Consider the following 22012-nt stretch of genomic DNA (forward strand, 5'->3'; position numbering starts at 1 on the left):
TGCGATTATAATGCGAGAATTACGGGGCATTCTATAGAAAATTACATCGCTTTTAAGAAACTGGTTGAAAGGTTTATCAATTTGGGTATTCTCAAATTTGACGATTCATCCAGTTTAGAAAATTCGTTACCCAATCATGCTGTTGATGGAATAAACATGATGAGTGAGGTTATGGGGAGAAGAATCAAGGCAGGTGTTGTAAAAATAAAAACTCCCCAGAGAAGGGTCTAGAAGAAGATGATCAAAAGGGGGTTAATTGTTCCAGATTTAGGAGAAAGATGTGAAGAGACGAGGAATTACTGTGAGTTCCACCATTAAGAGGGGCACTAAATCTAGGAGTGCAAAGAGTTTAAAGTCCTAGTTTAAGGCATTATAGATGACAAGGAAGTGGAATTCTATGAAGAAATCAAAGAAGAGGGAAGTATATGTGTGTCTGAGTCTACAATGAAGGTTTCGAAGGCGAATTATCCTGTGGTTATCATTTCAAGACCAAAAAAATGACGCTGGGGTACTAGTAGCACCGAAAATTACAATTCGAAAACCCGCAGCCTTTTCTTACAAGGACATCAAGAAGGTCCCGTGAAACTATGAGTGCAATGTAACCATCCCGGGAAGGGACACTTCAGTCAGTGCTTCAAAAGAAGATCAGGGTATAGGTTCTCGTACACGTAGTGAGAGATGTTACGACGTGGTAAGTCCTCAAGTAGAACCTATAAAAGGACAGGAAATGACAGAACAAAGGAATGAGGAGGCAGTCAAGCCCATCAATGAGCCAGTAGGGGAGGAAGAGGCCAAAGAATACAGTATAGTAGAATAGTTGCATAAACAACCAGCTCGCATATCTGTACTAGCTTTGCTCTTGAGTTCGGAAGTACATCGAAACGTGTTAATGAAAGTGCTGAATGAAACATATGTGGCCAATGATATCTCTGTCAACAAATTAGATCGGTTGGTTAGCAATATAAGTGCCGATAACTTCATCTTCTTCAATGACGATGAAATACCACTTGGAAGTAGGGGTCTACTAAAGCTTTGCACATTACTACCTGATGTAAAGGGTACACCTTACCTGGGGTTCTTATTGATAATGGATCAGCATTAAATGTACTACCCTTGTCCACACTTAACAAGTTGCTAGTGGATAGCTCGCATATGAAGTCGTGCCAAAATATAGTGAGAGCATTTGATGGCACTGAGAGGAAGGTTATGGGGAGAATTGAAATACCCTTATTAATTGGTCCAACTGTCTATGAGGTAGACTTCCTTATGATGGACATCAAACCTTCCTACAATTGTTTGTTAGGAAGACCATGGATACATTCAGTAGGGGTTGTACTTTCGTCACTACATCAAAAGCTGAAGTTGATATCAGAGGGTCGATTGGTGATGATAAATGCCGAAAAGGATATTATTACGGCCGTAACCAGTAATACGCCGTACTTGGAGAGAAATGATAAGGCAGATGAATATTTTTTTTTGGTCTTTGGAGTTTCTGAATGCCACATTTATTACCGATAGGAGCAGGATACCGGTGCCAAAAATGTCCAAGGCTACAAGAATGGGTCTACAGTTGATGGTAGGAAGAAGAGCCCGCCCGGGAAAAGGACTAGGGAGACATCTTCAGGGAAGAGTTAAGGTTCCAATGTTGAAGGACAAGTATGATCGTTTTGGCTTAGGGTACAAGCCAAATACAAGACAAAGAAGGAAGGAGATAGAGAAGAGGCAAGAAAGTAGAAGAGCACGCATAAATGGGGAGGAAATCAAGTGGGAACCAATGATATTCCCTCACATATCCAAAATTTTTGTGTCGGGTGGGATTATCCATCCCGAGTGAAAGATGCAAATTAGAGAAAGTATTGAAGAGATATTGGGAGACTTTCATATAAATGCCATAGACTCGGCTGAAAGAGGGACATTGTTAGAAATCCGCCCTTACGAACCTGGGAGTGAACTAAATAATTGGACTGTGGAAGAAATCCCTATAGTCTTTAGAGCTTATTCAGAGTAATGTTCAGAACATTCTTGTTGTTTTTAGCCTAAAAATGATAGGAATTCTTTTGTGAAATAGGCTCATGTCTAAACGTTATTATTCTAATAAAATACATTTTTGCATTCACCTTAAGCGAGTATTCTTTTATTCTTTCATTTGTTTGATATTGTCTTCCAAATCATTCTTTCATTACATTTATAATCATATTGTGCAAATGATTATTCATAAATTCATATATTCTTTGTATATTCTTTGGTACCCACCGTAGATCCCCAGATATCAATGATATGAGTGCCGCTGCTACAAACTCAGAATTTCCTTTTGAACGAGACATGTGTTTAGAGGGATCGCATGACTTTGAAGATGACGTAAACTGTGGTTTATATCCGGACTTGTTGAGGATGGTAGAATAAGAAGAGAGACAAATCCTACCTCACAGGGAGTCAATAGAAATTGTGAGCTTGGAGGAGGGAAAAGAAGTGAATATTGGAACTGACATTACCACAGAGACGAGGCGAGACCTTATTGAGTTATTCCAAGAATTCAAAGATGTTTTCGAATGGTCATATCGGGATATGCCGGGACTAAGCACTGACATCGTAGCACATCGCCTTCTTATAAGAGAGGATTGCAAGTCAGTACAGCAGAAACTCTAAAGGATGAGGCCTGATATTGTGCTAAAAATAAAGGAGGAAGTCAAAAAGTAGTTTGATGCTGGGTTCTTACAGCGATCAAGTACTCCGAATGGGTAGCCAATATTGTCCCAGTCCCTAAAAAAGATGGGAAAGTAAGAATGTGCGTGGATTACAGGGACGTGTGTAACAGCCCAATTTTCAGTAGTGTCAGAACAGTGATTTGAGATCACTAAATTCGATGAAGAAGTTAGAAATATTTTTGAATTAGTGAATTTTGTGATTTAAAAGTAATTATTAGGTAAATTGGGTCGAAAACGAGGTATCGAGACCTCGATATTATAAACTGAGCCGTAAATATTTTTATAAATATTTACGGAGTGTCAATAGGATAATATTAAAGTTTCGTTAAGAAATTTTAATGTTTCGATAGTTAATTATGAAAAAGGATTAAATTGCAATAGGGATAAAAGTTTAATTATAGATTAAAGAAAAGTTAAAAGGACCAAATAGGCAATTATGCCTTTTTCCAAAGTTGAGGCGGCATAAGTATAAAAATCTGAGATTTTTATGTGTTAAAAAAATATTATATTATAGTAATGATTATGTTTTTATATTATATTATCATTAATATATTATATTATATTATATATATACATAAAACAAAAGAAAGAATAGAAAAAAAAAAGAAAGAAAAGAAACAGAATAGAAGAGACGAAACAGAGAAAGAAACAGAGAGCAAAACGGGCAGAGAAGGAAGGAAAGAAAGAAAGAAAGAAAGAAAAAGAAAAAGGGAAATTTAAGGTTTTAAGGTTCCAAGCTCAATTGGTAAGTCAAATTAAGTCTTTTTCTTATAATTTTTGAGTTTTTGGAATCCTAGAGATAAATACTACTTGATTTATGTTGATATTTTGAAAGTTAGTAGATTGTTAGACATGAGTTATGTTGAATTAATTGATGAACTAGAGGTTAAAATGATTGAATTTTAAGTTAGAAGTTAGTAAAAGATTGATTTGTAAAATAAAATATAAGTTTTGAATTGATAGGGATTAAATTGAAAGAATCCCGAAATTAGGGATTTATGGGGAAATTGAAGAATTAAACTGAGTTTATAGTAAGAATTAAGAGAGAATATAGAGTTAGAATGCAAAAATAAAATTAGTATTGATAAGAGATTAAATTAGAATTTGATGTTGCCATAGAAGGAAAAAAATGTTCAGAATGTTATAAAACATAAGAATAAGAGATGAAGTTTAATTTCCGAGCCTTGGGGCAAAATTGTAATTTTCAAAAAGTTAGAGTCGAGGGCTATTTTAATAAATTTGAATATTAAATAAGTTAAATTTGCTATTATAGATCAAGAAGAACGAAATTCGGGAGTAGATCAGGGAAAAGAAAAAGTAAAGGACTAAATTGTAAAGTTTAGTCACATTTTGTATCAAGGTAAGTTTACAGTAAATAAATGCAATATTCTTTTATTTTACATTATTATTGTCAATTTCCAGCATTTATATACTTATGTTATGAAAATATGTAAAGTCGAATTTAAGGTGAAGTGACAGAGGAAAAGTGTTAGAAAGCTCCGGTTGAACCCTAGGAATGTTAGGATATTAGGGTTGACAGGACAGAACAGAAATGAGCCATGTAAGTCCATATTAGAAATATGGCTTTGGAGACAGGATTGAGCCATGTAAGTCCATATTATATATGGCATTGGAGACAGGAATAATTCATGTAAGTCCATGTCAAAGACATGGCATTGGCAGGATATTGATAGACAGGAACGACCCTAGTATCCTTAGTATTCCGAGTGGTTCAACGGGTCAGAATACGAGTTAAATTACAGTGAATTAACAGCAAAGGAAAAGTAGATTATATTTATGAAAACGGAAAGGTCAGGTAAGAAAGAAGGTAAGGGAATAAAGAAGAAGATAGAAATTGAGAAGTAAAGAAATTTATGATGTTAGATGATATTATGCATAATTATCCATTATGTTGAATGTTGTGATTTATTTGCTTGTAAGCTTACTAAGCCTAGTGCTTAATCTCTTTATTTTCTTCTTCTTATAGTACTTATCTAGCCACTTGGGGATCGAAGGAAACGTCGGAGGCCGATCACACTATCAAAGAAATAACTCGGTATAATTAGACGTTTTGTTTTGTGTATGGCATGTATAGAAACTTAGCTACTTTTGGTATAATATGAATAATGAGTGATGTGTAAGTAGTTGATGATGTATGGTTATTAAAATGATTAAGGATGCAGGTGTTTGTTGTTATGAAAGATTAGGTGATAAATTATGCATGGAAATCATAAAAGGATAAAATTTTGCAAAGAAACAGAATTCAGGCAGCACAGTGACGTGAATTTGAAAAATCACCCAAGATAGTATAAAATGAATTAGAGGGTGAATGATATATGGAATTAAAGCTTGTTGAGTCTATTTTCATGGAAAAATAACGGTGTAGGAAAAAGAAATTTATATTTTAAGATATGTGAATTTTAGTAAGATAAGGTCAGAACTGTTTTTGGAGTCCCCTAATCTGAGTTTAGAAAATAATTACAAATTGTACAAAAATGGTTATGAGTTGAAATTTACATGCTTAGATTCCTTAATGATTCTATTTTCTATAGAAACAAGTAAGAACTTCATATGAAAATCCTATAGCGAGAAAACTTATTTTTAGTGACTAGAGGTCAGGGCAGTCTGGTGGTGACACAGGGGAGACTTTAACTAATAAACTGTACTAATTTGCTGAACAAAAAATTCTAAAAATTTTATGGTGAGTATATATATGAGTCTAGTTTCAGGGAAAATTTACGGGATTAAATTTCGAGTTCTTTAGCTCAAGTTATAATTAATTTAGTAACTGCTGCGCGACTAGACAGATTTGCTGCGAATAATGAAATAAATTTTCAAACCTAGTTTTTATGCTCCGAACTGGTAAGATAAGCCAAGTAATGCCTCGTGCTCGACTCCAGAAACGGTCTCGGGTAAGGGGTGTTACAACGTGAACAAGGCTAGCCCAAAAGATAATGTAATACCCCTACCTGTATTCATCACCGAAATGGGGTATGAGGCATTACTAGATTTTACCAAATATTTTTTTTGAATTCAATATAACCCCTTTACAAGTATTTAATCTTCCCTGCAATTTTAAACCGAGACCAATCCAACACAACCAATCCATTTCAAAATATTTTCAAGACAGATTTAACGTATTCATAAGATAACCTCATCACATACCAAAACCAAAATTTGTTAGCCATACCAATGGCAAAACATACATTCATTTTACATTAACATTTACTTTACTAGCTTATACATGCCATTAATTTCCAAAATAAAGTTTCCTTATATACCGAGATCTTGAGGTTGATAGTGTGATGCGTCTCTGACCAAATCCGACCTCCGAGCTCTTAACACTACAAAACAGGGGAAAAGGAAACAAGGTAAGCACTTTGTGCTTAGTAAGTTCATGAACAAGAATTATACTTACCTAATATTTTCAATACAATGCAATAAACATTCATACACCCATTCCATACATTTTTCTCCTATCATGCACAAACTCAACATTCAAGTTAGTCCAAAATTTCCATGTATCAATAATTTATACCATGATTGATGAGCTCATCAATTCCATGATTTCTATTTCCTTGTTATTTTTCCATATTTATCCCGTTGAACTACTTGGAATTTCGATGAATTTTCAGGGGTACACTTTAGTGTACAAATCCGGGTCCGTCAATTCATATTAATGTGCACACATTTCCATTTCAGAGAACACACTCCCGCGAACCTCATCCTTATAGCGGGATTACCAGTCCAAGCTAAATCTCCTGTAATATAAACTCATAGAGTATTGTCGGGATTGCCAGTCCAGACTAAATTCAGACCCTAATTCGGATTACCCGTCCGGGCTAAATCCATTTTCCACATATTTTTCGGGAGGGCTATATCAGGATAAGATCACCCGTCCGGGCTAGATCCTTTTTACCGTCAATTCCATTTCAAAGATCCATCGAATTTTCCTTCCATTCAACCGGGATTTCTTCCCCTTTTATCAAATATATCAATGTTTCATCAATTTTCATACAATGAACATTCAAATCATATTAACATCAATAACAAACGTTTCAGGCATTTAAGAATATAATTCAAGTTACACGAACTTACCTCGATACTTGTTCGTAAACAAAAATCTACTAACCTGCTTGAAGAAACCCTTAGGACATTTTTGGCTGATGAGAATGTAGAAAAATAAAGAGAAATCTAGATAATTCCACTTTAGTCCTAATTTTTAAAGTAAATTTTGCAATATTCCAAATTTACCCTTAATCCTTCAATTCTCATGATTTTTCTCAACTTATGCCGCCCAAAATATCTCTTTTTGGGCTTATTTGCAATTTATGTCCCTCCTTATTTAACAATTGAGCTATTTAATCCTTCTAGTAACTTTTACACCTTTTTCAATTTAGTCATTTTTACTTAATTGACTATCCAAATATTAAAATTTTCTAACGAAATTTTAATACCATATTACTAACATTTCATAAATAATTATAAAAATATTTTTGACTCGGTTTTACGAGATTGAGGTCTCGATACCTTATTTTTACCCAATTTCTTCAGTAATTTCTTTTTCTAACTAACCACTAAATCGGTAAAATTTTTCTATTGATATTTTCATACAATTTTACTATCATGTCAATTCATGCAAAAATATTAAAATAGATTTCTCTTTAAATCGGATTTGTGGTTACAAAACCATTATTCTGATAACCTTGAATTTGGGCCATTACAGATAATTTCCCATTACCACATGTTGACACTCTTGTGGATAATACAGAAGGCTACTCCCTATTTTCCTTTATGGATGGCTTCTCTGGATACAATCAGATAAAGATGTATCACGAAGATATGGGAAAGACCACATTCATCACATTGTGGGGAACGTTTTGCTATAAGGTGATGCCGTTTGGTTTAAAGAATGCTAGGGCAATATATCAAAGAGCCATGGTAGCCTTGTTCCATGACATGATGCACAAAGAAATCGAGGTTTACATTGACGATATGATTGCAAAATCCAGGACGAAAGAAGAACACGTACGGGTCCTGAGAAAGTTATTTTTAAGACTAAGAAAGTTCCAGCTCAAGCTTAACCCAACGAAATGCACTTTCGGAGCTAGGTCAGGAAAACTGTTAGGTTTAGTCAGTGAAAAAAGAATCGAGATCGACCTAGATAAGGTCAAGGCGATACGAGATTTACCTCCGCTACGTATTCAGAAGGAAGTTTGAAGTTTCTTAGGGAGATTGAATTACATTGCTCGGTTCATTTCACAACTAATTGAGAAATGTGACCCCATATTCCGTCTTTTGAAGAAACATAATCCAGGTGAATGAGATGAGGAATGCCAGGAAGCTTTTGACAGGGTAAAACAGTACTTGTCCAACACTCCAGTACTGTCATCACCTAGCCCTGATAGGCCACTGATACTGTATTTAATAGTGTTTGACAATTCCATGGGATGTGTGCTAGGCCAACATGATGAGACAAGAAATAAAGAAAGGGCGATATACTATCTCAGTAAAAAATTACTAATTGTGAAATGAGATACTAGCCTGTTGAGAAATTATGTTGTGTTTTGATCTGGACGACTCAGAGACTAAGGCAGTACATGTTGTACCATACGACTTGGCTAATTTCAAAATTAGACCCTTTAAAGTACATGATGGAGGCGCCTGCTTTGAATGGGAGGATGACCAAATGACAGATTTTGCTTTTCGAATTGACATAGTCTATGTGAGTCAGAAGGCCGTGAAAGAGAGTACAATAGCTGACTTTCTAGCTAGTAGAGCCTTGGAGGATTACGAGCCCTTGAATTTTGATTTCCTAAATGAGGACTTGATGTATGTGGCAGTCATTGAAGAAAATTCCCAAGTGGGTCACATTTGGAAGCTAAACTTTGATGGAGCCTCGAATGTTGTGGGCAATAGAATTGGGGTAGTCTTAGTATCCCCAGACTGGGATCATTATCCTTTTACTTGCAAATTGGATTTTGATTACACAAACAACATGGCAGAATATGAAGCATACATAATGGGAATTCGTGCGGCTATAGAGCGTGAAATCAAAGTACTAAAGGTATATGGGGATTCTACATTGGTGATATACCAACTCAAAAATGAATAGGAAACGAGAGATCCCAAATTAATCAGTTATCGAAAGCTGGTTCTCGAATTGATTGAAGAGTTTAATGACATTACTTTTTGCTATCTCTCACGATATGAAAACCAGATGGCTGACGCGTTAGCCACTCTAGCCTCCATGATCAAAGTGAACAGACAGGGGGACATGAAGCCTATCCGGATGAGCATCTATGAAACCCCAGCTCATTGTTGCAATATCGAAGAAGGAGAAAAGGATGACAGCCCTTGGTATCAAGATATATTACGATATGTGAAGAATCTTGAGTATCCTAACCAGGCATCTGAGAATGATAAGAGGACTCTGAGAAGAATAGCCATTGATTTTGTCTTAGATGGAGAGATCTTATATAAAAGAGGGATGGATCAAATACTATTAAGATGTGTGGACGCTGTGGAGGCTAAAAAAATCTTGGAGGAAGTCCAAGAGGGTATTTTCAGAACGCATGCCAGTGGTTTCACAATGGCTAGACAGATTATGAGATTTGGGTACTACTGGTCCACTATAGAATTAGATTGTATCAATTATGCTAAGAAGTGCCATAAATTCCAAATTTATGGTGATAAAGTGCATACTCCTCTTTCACCTCTTCATGTTATGACTTCTCCATGTGGGGTATGGATGTCATTGGGCCAATATCGCCGAAGGCTTCTAATGGACATCGTTTCATCTTTGTGGTTATTGATTACTTTACCAAGTGGGCGGAAGCCGCTTCGTATGCTAATGTCACAAAGTCAGCAGTCAACAAGTTCTTGAAAAAGGAGATCATATGTCGATATAGAATGCCCGAAAGAATCATATCTGACAATGCGTTGAATTTGAACAACAACTCAATAGCAGAGGTCTGCAGTCAATTTAAGATCAAACACCATAATTCGTCAGCGTATCTCCCAAAAATGAATGGTGCAATGGAAGCTGCCAATAAGAATATCAAGAAAATTGTGGGGAAAATGACTGAGACTTACAAGGATTGGCATGAGAAATTACCATTTGCCCTCCTTGCTTATCGAACATCAACCAGAACTTCCACTAGGGCAACGCCTTTCTCCTTGGTTTATGATATGGAGGCAGTGTTACGCATCGAAGTTGAAATCCCTTCTCTTCGGGTGTTGGCTGAGCTAAAGTTGGATGAAGCAGAATGGGTCCAGTCACGATATGATCGGTTAAACTTAATAGAGAGAAAAAGGCTAAAAGCTATCCAAGACGGTCAGATGTATCAAAGGCAAATGATGCGGGCCTACAACAAAAAGGTTCGTCCAAGAGAATTCCACGAGGGGGCCCTAGTATTGAAAAAGATCCTTCCTATACAAAAGGATTTTAGAGGAAAATGGATGCCAAATTGGGAAGGTCCATATGTTGTAAAGAGGACCTTTTCCGGAGGAGCTTTAATCTTAAGTGAGATAGATGGTAAAAACTTGCCAAACCCTGTAAACTTAGATACAGTCAAGAGGTACTTTACCTAAAAGGAGAAGGGATCAAGGTGAAAACCCGCAAAGGGCGCTTTGAGTCCTTAAAAAAAAGAGAAAAGGAGAGGCCAAGGTGAAAACCCGAAAAGGGCGGCTCAGATTTTGATCAAGATGCCACATGAGATGATCAGAGTAACTCAAAATTTTGATTGGCGCATGTGGTGATCTTGCTATGCCTGAATTAACAGGAAAGGGGGTTTATGACGTTTGGGGAACCGACAGAGTACTGTAGATCTCCTAAACACATGTCTTCAGAAAGTTTGTACAGAGAAGCTCAAGCTGCAATATCTGGGGCACCTAGTCTTCATACTATTTATATTGAACTTGTTGTCCCTAGAATACTTTATTCTTTGCTATTCTTGGAATACTTTATTCTTTTCAAGATACTTGTTCTCAATCAATTCCTTTTTTATTTTTATTTTTTTATATACATCATTCTCGATAATTTATTCATTTTGAGCTATGCTCCAGATCAATTTTATTCTTATCCAGTGTTATAATCTTTTGCAAGCATGTTGCATTAAAATTATGATTAATGGACTAATAAAACTTTCACAATGGAAGTTTTGTATATTACTCTAGAAGTTTCTAAATGATATAGGAACCTAAAACAGGACTATTGTTTAGAATGCACCAAGTCTAAAGGTTGAAATATCGGAGAAGGAAAAGTCTAAATTAAGACTATCTCTTTGAATTTTGTTGTCAAAAGTATTGATTGAACAAAATGACAAGATGTCATGTTGGTGATAAAGTTTCAATCACCAAGCAATAAGAAGGGGTTTCCTTGGAGAAGAGAATCCTTCATTTGTGTATAAGCATTTGGTTTGACACCTTGGGAATGGTGTAAAGGACCAAAGAGTTTCACATTTTATATCCTTGAATTGCGATAGGAGAAAATTGAGGAAAAACCAGATTTTTCTACCCTTAGGTTACAGCGGGAGAAAGATGATACAAATTCTGTGTCCCGGTGGATTGAACATTGAAGTTTATAGTGGGGCAATCTGATTAACTGTTTTTTTGAGATGTCGGCCGAGTAGGAAGGCGTTATAGCACGTCAGGGATAAGACCTTAATAAACTTCGAGCAATGACAACCTAAGCGATAAAGAATGATCATTATCAAAAATAACATTCTACAGTCATGCAAACATCATTCATGCAAGTCTAGTTAGGAGCATTTGATTCATTTTGATCATGACATCCTAATCATTAGGCATATTTAAGTTCATAAGATGGATTATACAGGTTATGTTCCCCAGAACAGATCGGTGAAACCACAAACCTTATACCACTGAAGTTGTAGTGGAATGGATTGAAGAAGACAGTGAATCTTATCTTCCCAAGGTAGTAGGGAAGCATAATTAAACCACCAGTCCTATCTCCCTGAGCAGTAGTGGAGTAGGTTGAAGAGTGTAGATCCCGTCTCCCTAAGCAATAGTGGAGCAAATCAAATGCGGTGAATCTTATCTTCCCAAGGTAGTAGGGAAGCAGATTCAAACCACCAGTTCTATCTCCTTGAGCAGCAGTGGAGTTGGTTGAAGAATGTAGACCCGTCTCCCTAAGTAATAGTGGAGCAGATCAAAGACGGTGAATCTTATCTTCCCAAGGTAGTAGGGAAGCAGATTTAACCATCAGTCCTATCTCCCTGAGCAGCAATAGAGTAGGTTGAAGAATGTAGATCGTTTCTCCCTGAGCAGTAGTGGAGCAGATCGAAAACAGTGAATTTTACTTCCCTGGTGTTGCGGTGGAATGGATTAAAGCTGAAGTGGAGTGGATTAAAGCTGAATACAGCAAATCCTATCTCTTTGGTGTTGCAGTGGAATAGATTTAAGCTGAAGGCAGCGAATCTTATTTCCCTAGTATTGTAGCGGAGCAGATTAGTGAAGACAACGAATCTCATATCCTTGGTATTAAAATTGACCAAAGCCAAGTCTCATCTCCCTGAAGTTGCAGTGGGGTAGGTTGAAGGAAGTGAGCCTTGGGTCAGAAAAAGGCTACTTGAAGAAGAACCAAAAAGTCAAGAGTTGGCTAGACCAGGCAAAATTAGCCTTTCTTTCTTTACCCTGTTCCTGTTGCACTGCAATAAGCAAAAATAGGCAACTGTAATAGGCCAATTTTGGCCTGGGCCTAATCCAAAAATAAACCAAATAAAAACTCTAAAAAATAAAAGTCCAAATAACAAATAAAATAACAGCCCAATCAAAATCCCAAAACCAGGCCCAAACTATAAACCTTAAATAGCCCAACCCAAATCACCAACCCTAGCCCAAAACAAAAGAAAAATAGAAAACCCTAGCCTAAGCTCAGCCGCCGCACGCCCCAACGGCAGCCTCCGCACACGCCGCCTTCCCCACACGTGCCGCCACGTTCGTACCTGTAAAAGGACTAGGAGAGTCCAACAACAACACAAACAGTGTAAAAGTAGAGAAAATAGGAAATTTCGAGCTATAAAAAGGCCCCAAATTTATTTATTTTGACACACACGAATGAATCATAGAAAAGTGGAAAAAAATCAATTCAAGTATAGATCTTTTTCAAAGGTAGTTGTTTTTTTCGGTCTATTTATTTATTTATTTTTTATTTTGAAAGAAAACAAAAACAAAGGGTAAAAATTGTACCTTTATTGCGGAGGAGATGTCGATTCGGATGAAAATCGGTATTTTTTAAGGCTGGGAGTTGAAAAAACCAAAAAAAATATATTTAAAATTTTTCGGCCACCGCGGACGGCGGCGCCGTCGCTGGAGATCGGCGACCACCGCGGTGGTCCGACGCTGGGGTTGGGCCAGATTCTGGAGATGTTTTTGAAGGAGGGAGGTTTTTTTTTGTTGTTTCTCTATTTTTTTTAAGAGAAGGGGAAGAATGAAATTTTAAGGAAAAATTTTGGGTTTTATAAGTAAGTGAAACGATACCGTTTTGGGGGAGTCTCTACGGTTCCAAAACAACGCCGTTTTGATCCTTATCCCCTTTGACCTGCGTGGTGACCCGACCCGGGTAGGATCCGCGTGTTTTCTATTAGTGGGTTATGTGCGTTTTAAGTCCTTCCCCATCTTCGATTTGTTTCAATTTAGCCATTTTCACACTTTTTCCTTTATTTTTAAACTGGACCTCGTATTTTTCTAGATTTTCAGTTTAGTCCCTGACGCGCTAATCCCTTGGGGAAGTGACGCGTGTCCAGGAAAAGGATTTATTGCCCTTTTGGCCCTCGTTTCTTCGCGCGTGTTACATATTAATCCTATTTTAATTTGATCTTTAAATTTACTATGAATTTTGCTTCAAATTTTAAATGTGGTCCTTTGACTAATTTTACTTTATTATTTACCTATTAATTTGTCTATTGTCCTTATTTTTTTATTTAATATTATTTTTATTATTTTCTTATAAATCTTAATATTTCTTTTACTAACTTATTTTTATTTCTTTTATAATCCTTAAATATTGTCATATGTATTTTTATTTATAGAATATTATTATTATCATCATCATCATCTTCGTCATTTTTTTTACTGTTTTATTTAATATTTCATTTAATATTTCATTTATTTATTTACTACTTTCGATTTTAAATCTATCTTATATTAGTTTATTTTTTTCATTTTGTATATTGGCTGTTTTATTTTTCATTTCCTATTTATGTTTTTGCCATGTTAGTTGATTCCACTATTAATTTATTTGTTTTTTTTTAAGTTTTTTCAAATTTACTATTATGATTATTGTTATTGCTATTCACTGTTATTACTTATTTTATTCTTTTTGATAATATTAGCATTAGAATGATGTTTGTTATGTAATCATTGTTGTTGTACATACTATGAACTATTTATTAAATACATTCGTATTGCAGCCATTGGTCGATTTAATATTTTATTCGTGTGACATTTCAAGTATCGTATCAATTTCGACTCAAATGCATATATATATTTCTTTTAAAATAAAATACTTTGCATTTCGAAATTCGGAAAGATCGTATTCTAACTTACGGGGTCTTGATTTTTTTTGATAATTCTAAATATACGACCTTTTTTTGAAAAATGCATCTTTTAAAAATTTATCTTTGGAATTAGAAAAAGACCGTGTTCCAACTTACGGGATATGATTTCTTTTCTAAAACTGAGATAATCAAAATTTCTAAAAATAAATAAATTTTTTGTGTTTATTCTCGTGTCGGGATTAAAGGTATTGTGTCCCAACTCACGAGATATAATTCTTTTTCTCGATTAATGTGAAATACACCATTCCTTAAATTTTTGGGTGATTTTTAAAAGGATCCTATTTTTAAATTTCTTTTCGAATTTTCAATTTTTCAACATTAAGACATTAATTAATCAATTAGGTATCAACTTTGGGCGTATCGAGGGTGCTAATCATTCCTCGTACGTAACTGACTCCCGAACTTGTTTTTCTTAAAACTCGTAGACCAAAATCATTTTTAAGGTGATCCGATCACACCTTAATAAAAGATCGGTGGCGACTCTAATTTTTCCATTTTTATTTTTTTTAAGTCAACACTAATTTTTATTTTTAAAAAAATGGTTTCGACAATTCCTAATTTAAAATTTTATTAATTATAAAATTACCTTAGTAAAAAAAATTAATTTTAGGGCCCTTAGAGAAGATGCCGCAAGCCAAATAAAAAAAGAGATTAATTACTAAAAGATTAAAGAACAAATGAAAACGAACAAAAAAGAAAAGAAATTACATTATTTATTTTAGGTTAAAATATGCATGTTATATTACTCTTCATAAATTTGGAATTTAGTTTTTATACTTATATTTTTATGAATTTAGTTCCTTATTTTTTAAAATTTAAAATTTAGGTTTAATTGTTAATATTGTTAAATTTTTTTGTTAAATTTATTGGTGTAACATTTTGAAATAAATAAAATATTGACTTGAAAGCAGTGTGACTAAAATAATAGCATTATAATGAAACTTAAATTTAACAAAATAATTTGAACAAAAATAATAATTGAACCTAAAATTTAAAATCTGAAAAGTAAAGAAGTTAAATTTATAAAAATAAAAATATAGAGACTAAAATTTAAATTTATAAAAACTATACGACTAATCACACATTTTAAACTTTTTTTTTAACACGTTTCTGATGCGTTGGCAAAAGTGAGTGTTAGCCTTAGAAATCTTTCAATTTCTCCAATATTTTGAAAGAAAATAGGACCATTACACTTTTTACCAACGAAATGATATTTTATTCACTCTAAGATGGTAAAAGGAGTGCTCTTAAATATCCATCACTCCTTCACTTCAGAAATCTATATCCATTGCCTTAAATTCTCCGATCATCTTCCTTGTCTCTCAAGCTCTCCACTTATATAAATGATTATGAAAGTTAGGAGGCGTTTCAAGCAGGTAGAAGAAGATAGTGAGGGTGAAGAGGGCAAGAAGAAGAACAACCCCATTTCTGCAAACTTTTGTAAGAGCTCAACAGTTGTTGTTGGGCTGAGAATCCTTACACAAATCCCACAGGGAAAAAAATCTGCTGCTCTCGTTAAGCCTCCATTGAAAATTACCCTTCCCACCTCTACTAACCCTCATCGTGCTCATGAGTTGCAACCTAATCAATATTCTTGCTTTCTCAAATCATGTTATCTGTGCAACAAGAACTTAAGCCTAGATAAAGAAGTTTTCATGTACAGGTAACTAATACTTCCATGCCAATGCCATATTGTATATCTTCTTGCTCTTTACAACAAATGAGTAAATATAAAATGGATTAAGTTAATTGTAATAGAAAAAATGTGAACGCAGGGGTGACCAAGGGTTTTGCAGCATAGAGTGCAGGGGCAGGCAAATTGTTTTGGATGAAATGAGGGAACTTGAACTGTCTTCTAAACAAATGATACCATCTTATAGGCACTGTAATGCCGTCTCTGGCCGACGACACATCCGTCTCCTCAAATAGGATCTCCGCCGGAGAAATAAAACGCCTCATCAAAACCAAAACCATTGGGCAATAATCTCATTATTCATCATTAAATTGATGATTAATTGTTAGTGATTTCAGCAAAAGGTGCACTTGAGTTTCGTTATTAGGAGGCTCCTTTTCTATAAAAACGAAGAACAAATTTGATCATATATAAGGAGTGTTTTTTTTTCTTTTCCTTTTTCAAATTTTGAGACGCAACCAAAGTACAAGTGATGCCAGCTGGAAACTTTTTTATTTATTTATAGAAAAGTATGGATAAATTTAAGTTTCTATTTACGTGATATTTCTTACATTGGTTCTTTAAAATGATAAATTTAATGATTAATTTAAATAAAAAATTTATGCTGAGAATAATTGTCTAATTTAAATATATATATATATTAGATGGTGTGAAAATGAGAGATTTATATTAACTTAAAAAAAATCTCCTAAAAATAACTGGATATAAAGCATTAAAGCTAAATCAATGGAATATCCCACTAAAAGGCCGTAATGGGCAGTGTTTGATTGATGTTTGATGGGGGCTATATCCCACTAGATATTTTGCATTTCTGCACAGTCCATTTACTTTGATTTTGACATATATCCTATGGCTGCATAATGAAATGGCTACAGATAATGCTATCTTGGCATTTTTCTTAGTGGTTGACGAGTCATCACTGTCATATGTGGATTGTTACTTGGCTTAGCTGCATGACATTTTAATAAATTCAATTCAATTCCTACTACTTATGGTTCTTCAGTTTCTTAAAATCGGTTATTGCAAAAGCCAAATTTATAAATGATCAAAATTACCTATTGTTTTTTCACCAAAAAAAGAAAACTTATTGTTCCGGAAAATTATGCTATCCAGTTAAATTGTAAAGAATTGAAAATTTTATTTTGGTTAAATTATATAAACATTCACTTAATTAATAAAAATTTTCGTACCTAAAATAAAAAATATAATTTAAATATCAATATTATATAATTAGATCATTTTAATCATTCCCCTTAAAATTACAAATTACAAACAGAAAGCTGACATGAAATTTTCTTTTAAAATTTGATTTTCAACGTAACTAAATTAAAATTCAGGTCATTGTTATTCATTAAAAATTATCATTTTAGTCCCCCAAACTTTTCTTCTAATTTAAATGAGGTATATAACCCTAAAAATTTATATAACAAATTATCATTTTAGTCCAAAACCGAAAGAACCCATCTCATGGTTGTTCATCGTTGGGGTCGATTTCACTCACCTTCAATTCTTACTTCGCTACCAAATCCATCAATTCCTTCACTTCGCTGCAAACATCCATTGAATTCAATGGAAAAACATTGAGGGCAGTAAGGGACGGTCCTAATAAGCCCTCGGAATTGAGTGGCCACCATCTCCGACTTCATTAAAATACATAGCCTTGCGAGCAATCCTCCAAGAAGAAGCTGATTTTCTGGGAAGAAAGACGAAGCTCGAAGAAGAGAAGCACGACCGACTCGAGAAAAACTGAAAAGCGTAGATTATAAGCAATCCTCACCCTACACACACCAACAACCATCAAACCACAAATTGAAAAGAGCAAATTGAAAATAAAAAAGAGTCTATAGTAGAGGCAGAATGAAAAATGATTAAGCAAAAGATGGTGAGCAAGAAGCAAAGCAAAAATAAAAGAAAAATAAAAAACAGAAAAAAAATAAAGAGGAGAACTATCTTTTAGGGCTTCTCGATTATTTGGGCATCGGAGCTCTACTCAACAATCCAAATAGTGAAGGTAGAGGAGGTACCAAGGAAAATATATCTCGGGCTTGTGGTGATCCAACAGTGGATGTCGACAGATCGGGGTTTTCAACTTCGAACTTTTGCTTGGGGTTTTGTAAGCTTTGGCCGCTTTTTGAGAAAATATAAACTAAAGAATGGATAAAGGTTGTGGAGACCTATTGTTTGGTGGTGGTTTTGTGTCCGTCGAAGCATCGATGGTGGAACTCTTCGACCGACGATGGTTAGGGTTAAAAGAAGAAGGAGAATAAAAAGGAAATATAGAGAATAAAAAGAGGAAATTGGAAAGAAAGGAAAAAGAAAGAAAGAAAAAGGAAAAAATAAAGAATAAAAGAAAATCAAAAGTTAAAAGAAAACTATCATCTTAAATTTTCATTTGAGATTTTAATGGGAGTAATTAAAAAGATTGAATTATGTAACTTGAGTGCTTACATTGCAAACTTTTTCATTTAAAGTATCTTAAAAAATCATAAGTTTTATATTTGGGTAATTGGATATTTTTGTATTTAAATAATTAGATTTGTATTTAAAATTAAGTTGGTTGAATTTTATGGCAGCTAGTTATTTGGATATTGGGTATTTATTTGGGCCTAATATGAATATAGGTTTAAAGTTTATTAATTACAAAAATTAATCGTTTTATTGGGTTTGGAAATTTAAAACCAAAAATTTACTAAATAAATCGTCAAAACTTCTCAAATTGAATAAATCAAAAATCTATTAAACCAATTTTTTGGTTTAATCAGTTCAGTTTAAATAGTTGATAGAATAAATATGGCCTTGAAAACGAATTGCAAACAAGTTGCAATTATGGAATCCTTATGAATCAAAACTATGTTATTAAAAATGTTCCTTGTTAATGTATTGCTAAGAAGGGGCATTGATAATGCATCAGAGACTGGCATATGTTAAGCATTCATGCATTGAATGCATGCAACCAATTCCATATGTTTGAAGTATATGAGATATTTGATGATAATGGATGCTAGTTTTGGAAACAAGTTCATCAAACATGACTCTGTAAGAACTCCACTCGATAGAATCACTTAAGTGTCTTGAAATAAGTTTTCACATACTATCGTGTAGATTAGTTCTTTGACTTGAGATAATAGATCACCTTATATGAGGAAGGTTATGCTTTGATTCATAACGATACATGTTCACAATAATAGATGCTTAAGGTAGGACGTTGGCATGAAATGAATCATATGAAGATGGAGAAGTGATTTATAGAGGATCTACCACTCAAAATAATATTGGAGACATATCTCATTTGATATTAACTATGGTTAATTAATCAAGACTCTAGCCAGAACATTATAGATTGAGAGTATTAACTTAGATGTCTTAAGGTTTTATAAAACAATATTTAAGATAATTTTTTAATAACTAAGTCATTTACTAAACAAACATTTTCAAAGCACTTTCAAATACTTGTAGAGTACTCAAAAAACATGTTTCAAATGTGTTTCAATTTATCCAAAAAATTTTGAGTTAATATCAAATTGTTCTAAGGTGTTTAAAATGTTTTCAAGGCACTTTGGTAGTTGAGTCTCGATTCCCAACATTGCAAGTATCAAGGCTAGAAAAGTCAGTAGCCTTAGAACTCACGGGAAGGCTAAGTATAGAGACTTAGCTTATAAGTCTCAAGACTTGCAATTCTTGAGACTTAGCCTTATTACGTCTATAAAAATTTATATTTATGAGAGGTATCGACACCACTTTGGTAAGTCTTGAGACTTGAGTTGCAGAGACAGCTTTAAGCTTGACTTTAATGCTTGCAATGGCTCTCATTTGTAGTATGTAGCATCATTCACAATAAATGAATTCTTGGGTCATTACATGATAAATGACTTGATCACTATTTGATAGTAATTGACTTGTCATGGACAAAGATGTAATGGTTACCATAAGAAAAACTAGGATTATATTGGGAGAAAGGATTTATCCCAAAAAGATTTGTTTTTATGTATTTTTTAAAATTTTTTTGATGAGATTAGAAGGTTTCCAAACTCGTTGTAAACTTTCGTTAAAAGAATTGAAGGTTACGTTGAATTTCTATTAAAAATAGCCATGGATGTCAAAATTCTTGGAACCATAAGTAAAAGGAGTTTTGGGTGTTTTGAGGGTTGAGATTTGTTCTTTATTGAATAATTAAATGTTTAGAATCGGTTTTAAACAATAAGAATGAATGTGGTTTAAGATATTTAAGTTTCGGCTATACTAGTCCAAAATTTAAGTTCTAAGAGGAGCTAGTTTTAAACCTGCATTTTTTGTTGTTTGAGGTGTGTTCTTGGTTGTTGATTGAACGTTTATGTTGTTTGGTTAACATTTGTGAAGATTTGGAATCGTTGGAGCCCTCTTCGAGCAAGGCAAGAGGCAAGGAAAAGCTAGTTTAAACTTTCAGCAAATAAGCGAAAGCGTGATCGGTGAGTGTCTGGAGTTGCTGCTGCTATGCATGATTCATAGCGTTAAACAAGAGCTTAGGAATAGCCTAAACCCCTATCCTAAGTTTCAAGTGTAAGCATTTCTAATACTTTTTTTTCCTTTTTGTAATATTATGCTTAATGAATGTTGAGTTCTGGAATATGATGCTAATATGACATGTAATGTAAGTGAATACTTGTGTGTGATATGTAATAATCTGATTTTAATGCAAAAATATGTGGTTGGATATGTGATGGCTCAGTGAGCATAGTTGTGACTCTTAAAGTGCAATTAAATGTGAATCCGATAAGCATGCTTTGTGTACAAGTCATTATATGAATTGATGATTATGAACAGAGATTATATGCATTAAAACAGTAATTAAATATGTGTATTTGTGGATATTTTGGCTTTATGATCTCTTGAAACCATTGGATATAGTTGGCATGCCATAGGATTGTGAGTACTTACCTTTGTGCTTTGTGATTTGGGCGTTGAGGCCCTAGGACAAGTTGGAGAGATAAGGGAATGTCGAGGTAAGCTCTATTCATTAGAACATGTTGGTGCGTTGGAAAGTGTTTAGCTTAATTATACACTTGTGGGACATGATAAGCTCTTTGAGACATTGTTGTAATGGAGATCCGTGTATCCAATATGTGGTGGTAGAGTCCACTTTTACGTTTTGTAATCTCAAGTTGTCAAATTATAATTAATTGATTGAAGTAAGAAATATGTTGTATGTATGTGCATGTGAGTACTTAAGCTTAAAATGTGAGATAATGAAGCACGAATATGATATTTTGACTTAATGAAAATATGAATGAGAATGTATCGTAGTATGCTCTTGTTTAACACATGACGTTGTGTATGCTTATGGTAATTCTGATCATTCACTGAGCTTCTATAAGCTCACACACTCCTCACTAAATCCTTGCAGATAGTTAGCATTTCCGGTGTGAGCAGTGCGGCCAAGAAAAGTGATCTAAGCTAGGCAATAAAATTTTGTGTAGGTGGTTTTATAATTATTATGGAACCTTGAATAAAGGCAATATGGGTTAGAATTTGTTTGGTTATCATTATTATTTGTTTATTATGATTTTGGAGTTTTGGTATTGCTTGGAATTATATTTATGAATGATTAGATGATTGGTATGGTGAATAATAATGCATGTTGAAAGGAATTATAGTTGAGTATGAATGTATCCTCTGTTTTGTTGAGTTTTTGTCATTTTGTACAGAGGTATCGATATTCGGGGGCATAAATATCGATATCTTAGTGTTGGAATGTAAGTGCAGGAAAATAATAGCTTAATTTGGTATCGATACCTATTCACGAGTATCAATACTCGGGGTGGAAATACTGATACCTTTGTTTAAGTATCGATAAAACGTTTTGGTTCAAAATTCAAAGAAAAAACAAAATCCTAAAATGGTATCATTTTTTTTTGTTAATATGGATACCTCACTTATGTAAATATCGGTACCTGCAATTTTGTATTGATACCTACATTATTTTCTTTGAAAATTTAGTAAATGGTCCTTAAAGTCGTATTTAAACTGTTTCTAAAGTCGACTAATGTTTGATTAAG

General features: G+C 34.0%; 1 protein-coding gene across 1 annotated transcript; it reads left to right on the forward strand.

The window, feature by feature from the left end:
- The first annotated feature begins 15421 nt into the window (after positions 1–15421).
- On the forward strand, positions 15422–16510 carry LOC107900594 (FCS-Like Zinc finger 17). Its single transcript, XM_016826250.2, has 2 exons — positions 15422–15950; positions 16063–16510. Exons 1-2 carry the CDS (start codon positions 15631–15633, stop codon positions 16214–16216), a joined length of 474 nt encoding a protein of 157 aa, XP_016681739.1. The 5' UTR covers positions 15422–15630; the 3' UTR covers positions 16217–16510.
- The last annotated feature ends 5502 nt before the right edge of the window (positions 16511–22012 follow it).

This window comes from Gossypium hirsutum, chromosome D06, assembly GCF_007990345.1.
Source record: "Gossypium hirsutum isolate 1008001.06 chromosome D06, Gossypium_hirsutum_v2.1, whole genome shotgun sequence".
In the NCBI taxonomy this organism is placed as follows: Eukaryota; Viridiplantae; Streptophyta; class Magnoliopsida; order Malvales; family Malvaceae; genus Gossypium; species Gossypium hirsutum.